At 42.4% G+C, this 15,866-nt stretch overlaps 1 protein-coding gene across 2 annotated transcripts in view; it reads right to left on the bottom strand.

The window, feature by feature from the left end:
- The window catches only part of HPSE2 (heparanase 2 (inactive)), a 564,230-nt gene that overhangs the window by 191,503 nt on the left and 356,861 nt on the right, over positions 1-15,866 (bottom strand). For both annotated transcript variants that reach the window (XM_073552816.1, XM_073552817.1), the window contains one exon: positions 6,885-6,932. In XM_073552816.1, the coding sequence (XP_073408917.1) occupies positions 6,885-6,932 (48 nt within the window). The remainder of the gene's footprint in view (positions 1-6,884; positions 6,933-15,866) is intronic.

The following is a 15,866-nucleotide window of genomic DNA, read 5'->3' as shown; positions in this document are numbered from 1 at the left end:
TTTTAAAGGATTCAGAAAGAGAATTGGACGGATCCAATGGCTGGATATCCTTAAAGACAAAAATGTCCAGGAAGGATGGGAAATCTTGAAAAAAGAAATTCTCAAAGCACAGTTGTTAACAATTCCTAAAAGAGGGAAGAATAGGAAGCATTTAAAGAAACCAGGATGGATGAACACAGAACTTAAGCACATGCTAAAAAGGAAGAAAAAAATGTTTATAAAATGGAAAGAGGGAGGCATATTTAAAGAAGAATATAATGCTGTCTGCAGAACCTGCAGGGCACAAATCAGATTAGCTAAAGCTGAAAATGAATTGAGGCTTGCAAGAGATGTCAAAAGCAATAATAAAGGATTTTGGGGATATGTCAAAAGTAAAAGAAAAGTCAAAGATGCTATAGGGCTTTTACAGGATGAAAATGATGAAATGGTAAGACAGGATGTTGAGAAGGCTGAACTTTTAAATTCCTATTTTGCATCTGTTTTCTCTCAGAAAGGAAATGTAACATCAACTGTTATTCACTGTCCTATTAAGGGAATAGAAGAATCCAGGATATCTATAAACAGAAAGATAGTGAGGAAACACTTAGCTAACCTAAATGAATTCAAGTCTCCAGGTCCAGATGAATTACACCCCAGAGTACTGAAGGAGATAGCAGAAGAAATTTTTGAACCCCTCTCCATAATCTTTGAAAATTCTTGGAGAACAGAAGTGCCAGAAGACTGGAGAAGAGCAAATGTTGTTCCTATCTTCAAAAAGGGGAAGAAGGTGGACCCAGGCAACTATAGGCCGGTGAGGCTGACTTCTATACCAGGAAAGATCTTTGAACAAATTATTAAACAACATGTATGTCAATACCTGGATAAGAATGAAGTGATTAAACAGAGTCAGCATGGGTTTGTAACTAATAAGTCATGTCAGACTAACTTAATTTCCTTCTATGACGGAATCACTGATTGGGTGGATCAAGGAAATGCTGGAGATATAGTATATCTTGACTTCAGCAAAGCATTTGACAAAGTCTCTCATACAATCCTTATTGAAAAAATGACTAAGTATGGAATGGACAAGGCAACTGTTAGGTGGATTCATAACTGGCTTAGTGATCGGACCCAAAGAGTGGTCGTAAATGGCTGCACATCCAGTTGGAAGAATGTCTCAAGTGGGGTACCACAGGGCTCTGTCCTGGGCCCTGTATTATTCAACATCTTTATCAACGAATTAGATGAAGGAATTGAGGGTAAACTGATTAAATTTGCTGATGACACAAAGCTAGGAGGGATAGCTAATACTAGAGAAGAGAGAGAGGATTCAAAAAGATTTAAATAAACTGGAGAAGTGGGCAGCAACTAACAGAATGGTTTTTAACAGGGAGAAATGCAAAGTACTACATCTGGGCAATAAAAATGAAAAAAGCATATATAGAATGGGAGGAATAGGGCTAAGTGACAGCACATGTGAAAAAGACTTGGGTATACTAATAGATCACAGACTGAATATGAGTCAACAGTGTGATGCAGCAGCAAAAAAGGCAAATGCAATTCTAGGATGTATTAACAGAAGCATACAGTCTAGATCACGTGAAGTCATTATTTCCCTCTACTCCTCTTTGGTCAGACCTCATCTGGAATATTGTGTCCAGTTTTGGGCACCACATTTTAAAAAAGACATCAACAAACTGGAGCAAGTTCAGAAAAGAGCGACCAGAATGGTGACCGGTCTGCAAACCCTGTCTTATGAGGAAAGGTTGCAGGATTTGGGAATGTTTAGTTTGCAAAAGAGAAGACTGAGAGGAGACTTAATAGCTGTCTACAAATATCTCAAGGGCTGTCACATTGTAGAAGGATCAACTTTATTCTCATTTGCACAAGGAAAGACTAGAAGCAATGGGATGAAACTGAATGGGAGGAGACACAGATTAGATATTAGAAAAAACTTTTTGACAGTTAGAGTGATCAATGAGTGGAACAGGCTGCCACGAGAAGTGGTGAGTTCTCCTTCAATGGAAGTCTTCAAACAGAGGCTGGACAGACATCTGACTGGGATGATTTAGCGAATCCTGCTTTGAGCAGGGGGTTGGACCAGATGGCCCAGGAGGTCCCTTCCAACTCTACGATTCTATGATTCTATGATTAAGGCAAGAAATAATTTACAATTATTCTTAAAATTCAAAAATTTAGACCGATCCCCAAAAAACACATCAGGAGTAGGAATCTTTGGTTCAGCAGCATGTGAATGAGCAAGATAGGCGGAAATTCCCCGCACTTCAGCAGCAAGCTGCTCCACACGATCAGACAATTGCTTAATCTCCATTAAGAAAATTCCTCCTACGGCCCCAGAGAAAAAGAGGAAAAAATATACATAAAAAAAAAAAATTCTGACATTTTTTTTTTCTACAATTCTTTCCTGCTATTGAGTACCCTATAATCTGCGGTATGGCTGGTGATTCTGTTATGAATGAGTCACCGGAGGAGGAAAAAACAAAAATACAAGCTAAGTCCAGAAAACCAGAGAGGTTGGTAGCTAGCAGATTGCAGACCCCTGATCCTATTCACAACAACTAACAGTAGCCGTGGGGTATTCCTACGGTGGTCCTAGACACCTCGTTCACAGCCGGAAAACTAAATAAATCTAAAGAAAGAAAGGGGAAATCTAAACTGCCCCAGAGCAGACCCCAAAGCAATAGACAGCCCCCAACATGTACTGTCAGTGAAAACAGATGAAAACACAAACACAGACAGGAAGAAAGGCTGAGCAAACAATGGGGCCCAACTAACTAGATAGGACAGGAAAGAAAAGCAACTGTCGGCAATCACGCAAAAACCCTACCAAAAATGTCCCAACACGTCTGATAGAAAAGGCCCTGAAGTCACTAGACTTCAAAATCACTATATCAGCACTCAGGTATATTCTGAAAACAGAGCAAAGAGATCAACTGATCAGAGACAAAAATGGAGTTCAGCCAGTCCCAACCAGGGCTGGCTGAACACAAGCACTAAGTAAACCAGACAAAATCTCATGGAAAAATAGCAGAGCAAAAACTTAGCTTTAGTAGACAGGACTAAACTGGAGGCCAGAGCTCAGAGCAGAGAGGATCACCAGCAACCCAGCAGGGCGTCGGCGGCCTTATATCCACTCAGAGATTCCGGATGTCCAATCACACTCCACCTGTTCAGATGACAGGTTTTTCCCATCCAAATCAATTTCACTACCTCCTTTCACCAGCAGAGGAAGTTCATCGGACATCAAAGGTGAAGGAGAAAATGAGCTCATAACAGTCCCCATTAGGCTACTAGGTAATCCAGCAAGCATCTCACCATCATCATCCAAGGACTCTCAAGGCTAGCTCATGTGACTATGCACTACCTGAGTATTGAGGTGTAGTATAGTACTCTGCTACCATGCGTTTGTCTGGAGATAAGCCATACTTTCCACTTTGTTCAAGTCAATCCAACTGTTCTAGAATTCTGTCCTGCAATCAGCTGTTATTACCAAGCTCAGTCTCTGCTCATTTTAGTGCTATTCATACTCAACTCTGTTGCAACTAAGTATCTGATAACAAACTCACCTCTGCTTTTCTGGTGATGCCACATCTTAAGTTTTGATGTGTCAAGTTCCTGCTAACAACTCATCTCATCGATGTTGCAGTTGCCACATCTTCTACTTGGCTGTTCCAGTGCAGTCCACACATTTGGCTCTGCTGCATGTAGTGCTTCCTGCTTCGCTCATCTATCTGCCTGCTGCATTCCAGCTTTATTGGTCCCTGGTGTTCTGCATGCCCTCCCACAAGTGTAGCTCTGCCGGTTACCCTGGCTTATGGTTTAGGGAATACACCTTACCAGGTGAGCTCTTAACAATTAGTCTGGTTAACTTTCAGATTACCCAGCATCAGAGGCAACAGCACACATGTTCTTAAAGGGGTTTTCTGCTCAAAGTCATTTGTCTATCAACCGGAAATATGTTAACAGTGTTGGACTGGGGTGCCATGGGCCCACCAGTAACATTGACTTTGGAGGAGCCCACTTTTCACCTTCATACAAATATTCCACAAGCCTGGTTCACAAATTTACCTATGTCTCTATATAATAATAGTTTGGTTAATGAATGATGAGATGCTGCTATTTTTTATACAGAGTGAATCATGTGAATTATGCCAAGTACTGCCCATACAGTGGGATTGGGAGCTCAGATCTGCACAGTGGCCCACCGGGGATTCCCCTGTTTCCTTATGGGCCAGCCCAAGCCTGTATGATAAGTGTCTGATCACTCTGACCTCTACTGAGGGGCATAAACAGACATGATCACACATGACCTCTGCTGTACCATACCTATCTATGGAACTAAAAAGGATAGGCAAAGCACTGTACTTGAGGACCTCCATAAGTCTAAGATACAGTGAATGTGTGGCGCCCCTGAGGCTCAGTTGCTACAGAGGTACTGCACCTTCTCCTAAGGTGTAGTGCCCCACCAACTAGGTAAGTTGGGAACTCCTTTCCACACTCCAACACTCGCATCACACGAAACAGGGTAGTTCTGCACGGTCACAGTGAGGTGTTTCTCTCCTCCTAGACATTAGGAGTGCCTTGGTGGTTCCCTGCATGGAACACTGGATGGGCTGGGAGGTGGGTGGAGTTGAGATCATATAAAAGGTTTGGAAGGTTTAGAATGGCAGATGAGTCTGGGAGTTCAGTCTGGACAGTCAGTCAGGAGAGTCTGAGGACGGGTCCAAGAAGAAGGAGTGCTGCAGCTGCCTCAGTGATCTGAGCCAGCTGGCACGGGAAAGGAACAGAAGGAGAAAGATGTAGAACTGCAACCTAAGCTTCCATAGGAAAGAGGAGTAGAGAGAACAGAAAGGAGTCGTGGGTTGGAAGAGGAACCCTGCCTATAGGTTCTCAGCGCAAGGCCGGGGCCCGGTCCCCGAGGCTGTATGGTCACTTATGGTTCTGCAGCAGACACCGGTAGAGTAGTTGGCTGTAAATGCACTACTCCCATCTAAGACTTGGGGCACAACAGCAACTGAATAGAGAGCCAGGACTCCGGAGAAGGGAGTCCCCGAGAGAGGCTACAGCTGTCTGTCATACAAGTAGAGTTGTTAGGAACATCTGACAGGAGGAACTTCAGAGTACCACGGTACTGGAGCTCTTCACACTAAAAGGCGCAATAGAGGAGTCGTTCAGGAGAGGTACATGTTGGCGGGGTGACACCGTCAGCACCGCTACATCTGGGTACCAGCATTCCTCACACCGCCTGCACCTATTCTCATCTATTGCAACTACACTACCCTGGGGTTACAGCTTCACCTGTGGGGAGCTATACCATCTATGCTGCAACACACCATCAGCCCCAGAGGATCTGCACGCAGCGTTGGCTTAACATCTTGCTTGCCAAACACCACAGGTGGCGTCACAAACTATTCCATTCCATTAACTACAAACCACCATTGATTTGGGCGCCCAGGGCCATGGACCGGGTCACCGCTGCTGTGACACCTTTCCCCCTGACACCGGCCCGGTACCGAGTACCCCACAGCCCTGGGAGGGCGACCCAAATGAACCGGCCCCAATCAATCCTGAACACAGTGAAAAAAATGGGAGATTGGGACCCCATTATTATGTTTGGTAGGTTACTATCAGTGCATACTTTCTGGCTGAATTCACATGTCTGTATAAGGAACTGAAAAGCCGGGACTAATCGCAAATCTCCTGACGTATGAGGCTATTAGTTCAGGACAGGAGATCAGTTGTTGGTCTGGGCAGTGTGGTCCATATACACATGTGAATTCAGCCTTATTTGTATATCTTGTCAGAATAATACCTTCACGGAATTTAACAAAATAATTTGGAATCTATTCTGATCCAGTTGGGGAGGGAGGTCAAGGTCACAGGAGAACTATTCACCATGAGGGGGTTAACATATAATGTATGTCAGCTTCTTGCATATTTTTCTTTCTGAATATATGTTTATAGACCAGATAGAGTGAAAATCTCTGTAGAGCAGTAAATTACTTCAGAAGGCTGGAGAGAAAGATGGACGCCTACAGACTAATATTATTCCCAGCCAACTTTACACTGAGGAATGCTAACATGTCAGTTACAGGCTCAATCGATATTTCCAATCTTTCCATCAATGGCATATACAGAACAGAAGAGTCCTTACCAAAGAGTCAAAAGCTGCCCCCCATTCTGCTGCCTCATGCCATTACACCCAACCATCCTGGGAACGAACAGCCAACTTTATTGTCCCTTCCGTAATCCAATTTCCAGTCCTCAATTAAGAAAAATCTCTGATTGTTTGCTGTGGTGATTGTTCAGAAAGGGCAGCCACGTACTGAACCACTCCTCAGTGTTGTGGGGGAGCTACCCATTGGCAGCATTCCTGGTAAAAAGGGGTAGGGGATCCACAAATTGATGAATCTGATCTGATATTGGGACCAGACAATGGAAAACATTTGGAGTTGGCCTTTTAGAGAACCACCCATTGTTGGCACTCTTGTTAACATCCAAAACCACCCATTGAAGGTGCTGAACCAAGTATCGGTAGTGTGGGGAAACTTCCTATTAGCAGCACTCCTGGTGACTGTGTGGGTAGGGGATCCACTCATTGGTGGCTCTCAGTGGCAGATAATGGAATAAAGGTGAAGACCTTTAAGGGAGCCACACTTTTTTGTACTCTTGGTAGCATTTAGAACCAGCCTTTGGTGGCATTGGGAGATTTATCTACTCAGTGGAGGCGCTGAACCACCCACTAATGGAGTGGGGGAATTACCCATTGGCAACATTATTGGTGATGTCTAGATAAAGGAAAAGGGGTGATATGGAGGAATTTTAAGTTAAATCTATTTAATATTAATCTATACATAAATAATACAAAAAATTAGAATACCTACTGTTGCCAGGTAACTGCATCCACCGCTCTGCCAGCCACCTTCATAAAGCTGTAACACAAAAAAAAACTTCCTATAGTACATGAAAGTAACAACTTTAGATTCTTACCTATCACATGAGACATAGAGCAGATAGAAAAATAGTTTTCGCAGAATACCTTATAACTTATTTATTGAAATCCCTGGCTTCTCTGTGCTTATGAGTCCGGAGGGTGGTCCTGACTACTGATTGACAGCGGTCTATGTAGGTTGGCTAACGCTCTGTGTATAACTCATACGTACCCTCCTGTTCCGGGTCAAAAAACAGTGAATCCCCACAGCGCACAGTGCATACACTGGGGGGATTCATAAGTCTGCAGTAACACAGAGACAACCCCTTAAATTTCTAGAAGATTGGGCCAAATTTGGCAAAACAACTTTTTTTATTTTCTTCTTTACATTCTGGTGGTTATAGCATTCTTTTTGTTTAGGACTGGTTGTACATTATGTAGATGCAGGGCCGCCATCAGGGCATTATTGCCCTGACTGGTGTATGGGGCCCGATGAGCAGAGGGGGCCCGCATCGGGCCCCAGCGGCAGGATTATGCCGGTGCAGAAACTGAACCTGCGTCAGAGACTCAGGTTCAGTTAAACTCTATTGCCGTGCTTGCCCTACATGGCAATAGTTAAAAGCTGCCAGCCAATTGGAGGCTGGCAGCTGACATCAGTGCGCACGTTGCCAGCATATGACGTCATTGTCATTCGCCGGTGAGTCCACACTTGAAATGCCTGGAGGGAGCATCGCTGCAGGAACGCGGCCAGGTAAGGACAAAGTTTTTTTAGTTTTTTTTAAAGTGGCAAGCCGCAATATGTTTCGACGGCAGGATGGAAGCACGGGGCAGAATGGAGACACGAGGCAGAATGGAGACACAGGGAAGAATGGAGACACAGGGAAGAATGGAGACACAGGGCAAAATGGACACGGGGCAGGATGGAGACACAGGGGGCAGGATGGAGACATGGTGCAGGATGGAGACAGATGGGGCAGGATGGAGACAGATGGGGCAGGATCATTGGGCAGGATGGAGACAGATGGGGAAGGATCATGGGGCAGGATGGAGATAGATGGGGCAGGATCATGGGGCAGGATGGACACAGATGGGGCAGGATCATAGGGAAGAATGGAGACAGATGAGGCAGAATGGATACGATGGAGACAGATGGGGCAGGATCATGGGACTGATGGGGAAGGATCATGGCACAGATGGGGCAAGATCATGGGGAGATCATATGGGGCAGGAAGGGGAGATCATATGGGGCAGGATGGGACATCACATGGGGGCAGAATGGATACTCATGAGGGCAGGATGGGAGAACATATGGGGCCAGGATGGGAGAACATATTGCTGGAGCAGGAATGAGACACACTGGAGCCAAGATGGGGGATAGTATTAACATAGGGGCTAATTAATGGATATTATTACTGCAGTGATGTATTTATTTTATTTTTTGAGGATACTGTTTTAAATGGGGGAGGCGGTCCTGTTACTGTGCAGAGCGACACTATGTTTCCTTTTTTCATTTGGTGTAGTTTAGAAGTTGGGAAAAAATTAAGTAATGTGTTCTGCAAGCGGTACTCTAGATAACTGTGTTATTTCCTGCAGAGACGAGCCCTGGCTGGAAGAAGTGATGGCGATCTGTGCTGGATGAAGATGAAAAGCGAAATGAAGGAATTCACCTAGAGACGTCACTGGTGAGTCAGTGTGTTACCTGTACACTGACACTATTCACTGTATACTATATACAGCAGTCCTGTGTACAATGTCACCAGTGATCACTGTATTACCTTTACACTGACACTATATACAGAGCTCCTGTGTATAATGTCATTGATCACTGTATAAAACTTGTATGCCCAAAAGAAAAGAGGAAAAGTTGCTTCCAGCTCCTGGTAAAAACTTGACTTTACTAGAAAATGTAAAACTGGTTAGTACATGCGAATTCCAAAAAATATGGTCATGTAAAGTAACTACTCATTTCAGATGGACCCCAGCGTCCTTGCCCAAGCCATGACCATATTTGCATTTTTTAATAAAGTCGCGTTTTACTGGGAGCTGGAAGTAACTTTTTCTCTTTTCCTATAAATTTATTGTACAGGTTGTGAGGAGACCAAATCTACTTACGGCATTTTATGTCTTGGGATTTATAGTGTATTGATTGTACTTATATACAGCGGCTTGCAAAAATATTCACTCCCTTGGCTTTTTACCAATTTGTCCCATTACAACCTGTGTTTAAATATTTTTGTTATCTGATTTGTGTGTTATGTATCAGCACCTAAATAGTCTACGGTAAGTTGGTGAAGTGAACTGAGAAAAATAAAGGCATAAATTAAATTTATGGGATAAAATAAATAAAAATTGGCATGTTCATATGTATTTACCACTTTTGATATAAAGCCCGTAATAATTTCTGGTACAAGCAGTTACCTTCACATGCTGAGTGACAGGACGTCCCCCTGTGTGCAATCTAACTATCACATGTCTGTCATTATATGCACATCTTTTCTGAAAGGCCATAGATGGTGCAACATCATTAGGCAAGAGGCACCACTAACCAAACACCATAAAGACCAAGGCGCTCTCCAAACAAGTCAGAGACAAAGTTGTTGAGAAGTACAAGTCAGGGTTGGGTTATAAAAAAAAATTCATGATGGTAAACGCTATGTCTGGTCCCAAACCAACAGAGCTCATTACCCCAAGATCTCCAAGATGTGACCGTCCAGGCTGAGAACCACTGGTGAATGAGATGCTGTGAGCGCAGCCTAAGTGATGTCACTGAGGCTGTGCTCCCAGCTGGCCTAAACTGCGGTGACCTCTGGACCATGGGAAAATGCCAGTGATGAGGTCAGTGTTTTCACAACTGATCACTGACCTTGAACTGCGGTGACCTCATCACTGACTTTTTCCCACGGTCCTGAGGTCACTGCAGTTCAGCCCTGCTGGGAACACAGCCTCAGTGACGTCACTGCCAGTAACTCGGGCTGCGCTCGCAGCAACTCATTCACCAGTGGTTTTCAGCCTGGATGGTCGCATCTTGGCACTGTCCAGGTTGAAAAATAATTATCCCCCAGACATGGATTACGGTGTGGGACAGAAAGATGGACAGGTATGGTATATTGATGTTTTTTTATTTTATTTTTATTACAGGAGATCAAGGGCTTCGGTGGAATTAGGCGAGGTTGTAAGTATGGTTTAATAGAGATTATTAAAGGAGACTGTGTCATTTTTTCAATTAAAGGACTTTTTATGGGTGTCTGTGTTTTCTTACAATGTGACTACGGGGTTAGTAATGGGGGCGTCTCATTGACGCCTCTCCATTACTCACCTCGGGGCTTGATGTCATGTGACAATACAAAGGTGACATCAACCCCCCCAAATATCAACCCACTTGCCACCGCTACAGGGGAAGTGGGAAGAGCCAGGCAAAGGGCTAGAATTGGCGCATCTAATAGATGTGCCTTTCTAGGCAGCTGCGTGCTGATATTTTTAGGCTGGAGGGGCCTTTATCATTCGCCCCTTACCACCTGAGAATATCAGCCCCCAGCTGTCAGTTTTAGCAAGGCTGGTTGTCAAAAATGGGGGGGGACCCCACACCATTGTTTAAAATTATTTATTTAAATAATTAAAAAAACAGCGTGGGGACCCCTCTATTCTTGATAACCAATCCTGCAAAAGCTGACAGCTGAGGGTTGCAGCCCCCAGCTGTGAGTTTTGCCTGGATGGTTAAAGAAAATTCATTCATTTATATAGTAATATCGCAGGCGGCGGGTGAGGAACACCCTGATCATCCGCTCCTGCTGTCACTGTTATTAGCGGCAGCAGGTGTTGAATGATGGGAGTAATAGTCCTAAAAGCCCCCATCTGCTGTCATCATTCTGACTTTAATATAACTCATCATTCTCTTCTGCTCGTGCCGATCGCCAGCAGAGCAGGGGAGAATGATGAGAGCCATCTTCAGCACTTGCCACTGGGGAACAGCGCTTACTGTAGCGCTTCTTCCCCAGTACCGATGCGTGTCACACGGATGACATCAATGTGTGTTCTCCATGTGCACATGTGCAGGACGTTTTGCCGCCCTTGCTGATGGTTAAAAACGTACATGTCTATGTGTGGGGCAGACAGACACAAGGTCCGTGGAAACACTGACATGTGCACAGACCCATTCAAGTGAAAACTGTTACCACACGTACATGTGCACATGACATCTCTTAGACACCGGCGTACCTGCTGAGTTTTGGAAGCAGAAAACGTTTTAGGAAAATTTAAGCAGTGTTTTTCCTGAAGTGTCTTCTTTGGCATCTATTTTGGTTGTTGTGTCTCTTTAAAAAAAAAAAATGCTTATATCAATATCTGAGCGGCTTCCAAATGGAATTCGCCAGAAGAATAGAATTGTCAGGTCAATTCTTTAAGCTGCTTCATGGCTTTCAAAACCTGAAGAGGTTAAAAGAATCTAAAAAAGACAGAACATATGAACAGAAAGTCGTTTTTATGTTCGAGAGTATATATATGTTAATTCTTCTTAGCATTTATTAAGTGCTTTTTCAGGTGGATTTCAGGTAGCAAAAGTTGTTGTATGCACAAACCCTTTGGGTACAGTCTGTATTCTGTTCCCGGGGCCTGTGGCTGCAAATATGGCTCTGTGAGATGCTGGATCTCTTCACCTTACTTACAATTGGCGACGGTCACAGATAGCTTAACTCAGCTGCAGGCACACATGTTATGAAGAATCCAGAAGAGACTTTGATTTCTTTAAGAATTCTTGTTGAATGCATACAAACAGCAGCAGGTAAAAAAGATTTTCTTCAGACAAGCTGAAAGCACATATGCCTCTAATGAAGCCAAGATGGAGACTTAGACACAGGGAGAAGAAGAAGGAAGTGACATCACACCCAGAAGAGGGAGACAGGGAGACAGAAGAGACAAACTTGATAGAAATGGAGGATTTCAGCTATGCAAAACACAGGAACACATAGCAACAATAAACAATATGAGAGACTGAATTACATCATGTAAAATGTACAGGACAGTCTGTAAAATGTCTCATTCATGAGACATAACAGTCTGCACAGCGGCTGAAGGACAGCTGAGATACGAACTTGATTAAGACTAAAACCTTACTGATAAGCAAATCAAACTTCACTGATCAATTACTTAATTGACAATCAGCTTGGAAACTGAGTAACTTGCGCATTGGCATTTTTTTTTTTGCATCACAGATCCGAAAAGTGATGTTCAGTACGGCCGTCTGAACCCGGTCAAAGGCTTTGTTCACACTTTGTGCTTTTGCAACTTTTTTTTATGGATATTTTAAGTAGTGTCTAAGCTGCAAAAAGCAGGTTTGCTTAGTTTTTGTTGTGTTTTTTGCAGCATTTGTGAGGCTTTTTTATTGCGTTTTTGTTAGAGTACATTTGTATCTTGTGCGTGCTGATAACGTTTAGGGTATAAAAAATAATCTGATTCAACTCCATCATGTTTTGGCACCAAAAACGAAGCAAAACCTGATACCTGCATTTTTGCAGCATTTTTGTAGTGTTTTTTGTACTACCCATTGCTTTCAATGGGTGAAAAGCGCTGCAAAAATGCTGAAAGAAGTGACATGCTGCATTTTGCAAAAACGCAGCTCTTTGACAAAACAGTCAGGAAAAAAACAAGGTGTGTGCAATGGACATTTCTGAAATCTCATAGACTTTGCTGGTAGTGTGAAACTCAACTGAAAATTTGCTTTAAAAAAACTGCAAAAGTGCAACGTGTGAACGTAGCCTAAATCCCCAATTGTAGTTAAACTCCCACAGATCTCGTTTTAGTTGAATACATTATACTGTGGTACTACAAATCACATCGTGGCAACGATTCACCTCATCTACACAATCGAGGCTGAACTCAACCGGAAATCAGTGTTATATATAAAAATAGAGCTTTAGCTAAAGTTTGATAATATGTCTTCTTCTAATTTTTTTAACACACGGATATCAGCATCAAAGAATCTGCAAAATTTCAGAAAATGTATTACCAAACATTGACTTCAGCTGTTCTCTCTGATGTACTAACATACCTCCAACATATAAAAACATATACAATCATTATTTTATTTATTTTTTTTTTTTTACAAATGAGTGGCTGGGAGCATGCAGTACGTTATCTATAGGCTCTTAATGCTATATATCTAGTTTTTGCAATAAAATAAAAGTACTTACTTGTTACTGATGTTCTCCGCAGATCTACTCTTTAGAATAATTCCGCACTTCCGTAGACCTGGCAACCACTGTGCAGACTATAAGTGCATGTGGACACATGTGTCTGTCAACATCAGCCCCTTTTTCCCCAATCGCGTTGATCCCATGGTACCGCCTTCAGTTTCACCTTTGACCGGCTGTTGGACCAAGGGGATCTGAAGATAAAGTGGAGTATGCTGGGTAAGTGCAGGTTTGTAGAGATGATCAATGCAGAGAACATCAGTCACAAGGAATTATAAAAGAAGGGAGAACGGAGCAGATTACAATAAGGACTCATCGTAACATTTAGTGGTTCCCTGTGAAATATCGTTTTACCTGAATTTATCAAAATCAGTGAACAAGATGTAAGAGGATAAAGATAATGATAAAAACTTTAGGGGCCCGATTCATCACTTTCAATTTATCGTTGTAACTTTTCTTTTCTTGCCTTTTAGTAGTCCATTACATTTTTTTTGCCAAATTCTTCACAATTGTGCATGTAATTCATATATTTGGTGCAAAATCAAAAAATGTTCTTTATTTTTGTGTTAAAGGGTTTTTTTGTGACTTTTCAGCAACAAAAGTTGCAAATCCTTTAAAAAGTGGTAAAAATGAACCAAACAGAAAACTCTGCCAGAAACCTTCTCCAGGGGGAAAAGATGGAAGTGATACTGGATTGAGATGCACAAAAAATGCGACATTTGGAAACAGTCACATTTAATGAATCTGTCTAAATAATAAAAATAAAAAATAAAGACTTAAAAAAAGAAGATAATTTAAAAAGTAGCACAAAAAGTATGGAGAATAAGGTACAAATACTAGAGTCACTCAAAAAGAGCAAATGGAGAACTGGAGAAACAGCAATGATGAATTGGCCGCCTAGGACTTTGCGACTGTTATATAAAAAAAAATCTATGGGGGAATACATCAGGAGAGATTTTTTTTCACGTCAGTTGGGCTAATGGCTACTTTATGGTCATTTATGAAAACGTTGCACAGTGTTTGATAATTTTCATGCATTTTCATGTAAAGTGCTGCGGAATATGTCGGCGCTATAGAAATAAAATTTATTATTATTATTATGCATCTTTACTTCTTTAGAGAACTGATTTTATAATTTTCATAACATCCTTCAAAATTTGAAGTTTGCAGAAAATAAATGACTACTGATTGGCTGCCGAGGTCTCCTGAAGACCCTAGCTGCGAGCATGGGTTCTTCTTCATTGCCTACACCACTCTGTGCCCTTTATGCTTAATATTTAATTAAGGGGACAGGCCCATTTTGGAACAAACTTGGCCAAGAAAGGACCCTTGGACTGTCTCTCTCCCGTAAGAATTTTAACAGCTGCTTGTACATATGACATGCCCACACAGTAAATGCATTTCAACACAGAAGTTTTCTCATGCTTTCTAGAAAAATGTCAAAAATGTAAAAAGAATATTAAGTAGTTTAATAAAATCACTGGTATCAAAACAGACATGCAAAAAGGAAATACGATATATCAAAGAAAGTAATTATTCGTGAGCTTTTGCGAAGTCATGAAAACTTGTAATTTACTCCATTAGATTTTTTCGCTTCCTTTTCTCCCAAACACTATGCTGAAAGTGCTGTTTTAACCGCCAAGCTTATGATTTAAAGAAGCGCTTGCAGTAATTTTTTCTACTCTCTAAATCTTTGTGTTAGTGTAGTGTAGTGTCGGTGTGTTAATATACTCACCAATTTCTGTTTTCTCTGGTATACAGCACCGTTCTGCTCCTTTGCTTAGTTACGTGATTGCGATTCAGACTCTCCCGGTCACACCGTGCTCTATGTGACAGAGAAATCGCCTTTATAATGTAAGCCTATGGAAAGGCAGAGCGAGGTTCTATAGGCTTACATTGCAAGGGCTTGTGCACATGACTGTAATAATTGGACAAGTACGATTTGTCACTTTGATGGATAAGACTCATCCCCATGTAACTCAATAAGGCTGTGCACTTGTTTGATTTTTTTTGGATTGAGTGGTCCAAGGTCAAAACCACAGCATGAATGATTTGCCTCCTATAATCTAAATACGCCAGGAAATTCAAGTCTTTGGGTTCTTTGAAAAAATGAAGACATTCGAGTGTAAAGATGGGCGAACCCGAACACTAAAGGTCGGGATCCGTACCAAACACCTTGTGCACCCTGAACATCGGGTGTTTTCCACGCTGTCATCTGCATGACAGTGAGAGAAGCAGTGGCTCTGATCAGCAATAAGATCATTACCACCGGTCAGAGAGTAATGCCACTGCACCAGGGCAAATGGCAAGAGCCAGGAAAAGATCTAGAATTGGCGATCTAAGAGATGTGCCTTTTCTGGGCGGCTGCAGGCTGCTATTCTTAGGCGGTGGGGGCAAATATCCATGACCCCTTACCAGTCTGAGAATAACAGCCCACAGCTGTTTGCTTTAGTTTGGCTGGTTGTCGAAATTGGGGGGACCCTATACTGTTATTTTAAATTATTTATTTAAATTATTTAAAAAAACGGCGTGGGGAACGATCTGTATTTGCTAACCAGCCATGATAAAGCTGACAGCTGAGGGTTGCAGCCCGAAGCTGTCAGTTTTGCATGCGCTGGTTATCAAAAAAAAAGAGAAGCCACATGACTTTTCTTTATTTATAGCACAGGCGCTGGCTGATGAATACTCCCATCAGCGGCGCTCGCTCTCACTGTTACCAGCAAAAGCAAGTATAGGTTGATGAGAGTAGT

Source organism: Dendrobates tinctorius, unplaced genomic scaffold (genome assembly GCF_039654945.1).
Source record: "Dendrobates tinctorius isolate UK_male_01 unplaced genomic scaffold, ASM3965494v1 ptg000196l, whole genome shotgun sequence".
NCBI lineage: Eukaryota > Metazoa > Chordata > Amphibia > Anura > Dendrobatidae > Dendrobates > Dendrobates tinctorius.
Note: the sequence above shows the minus strand (reverse complement) of the source record. Positions and strands in the feature narration are given on the sequence as shown.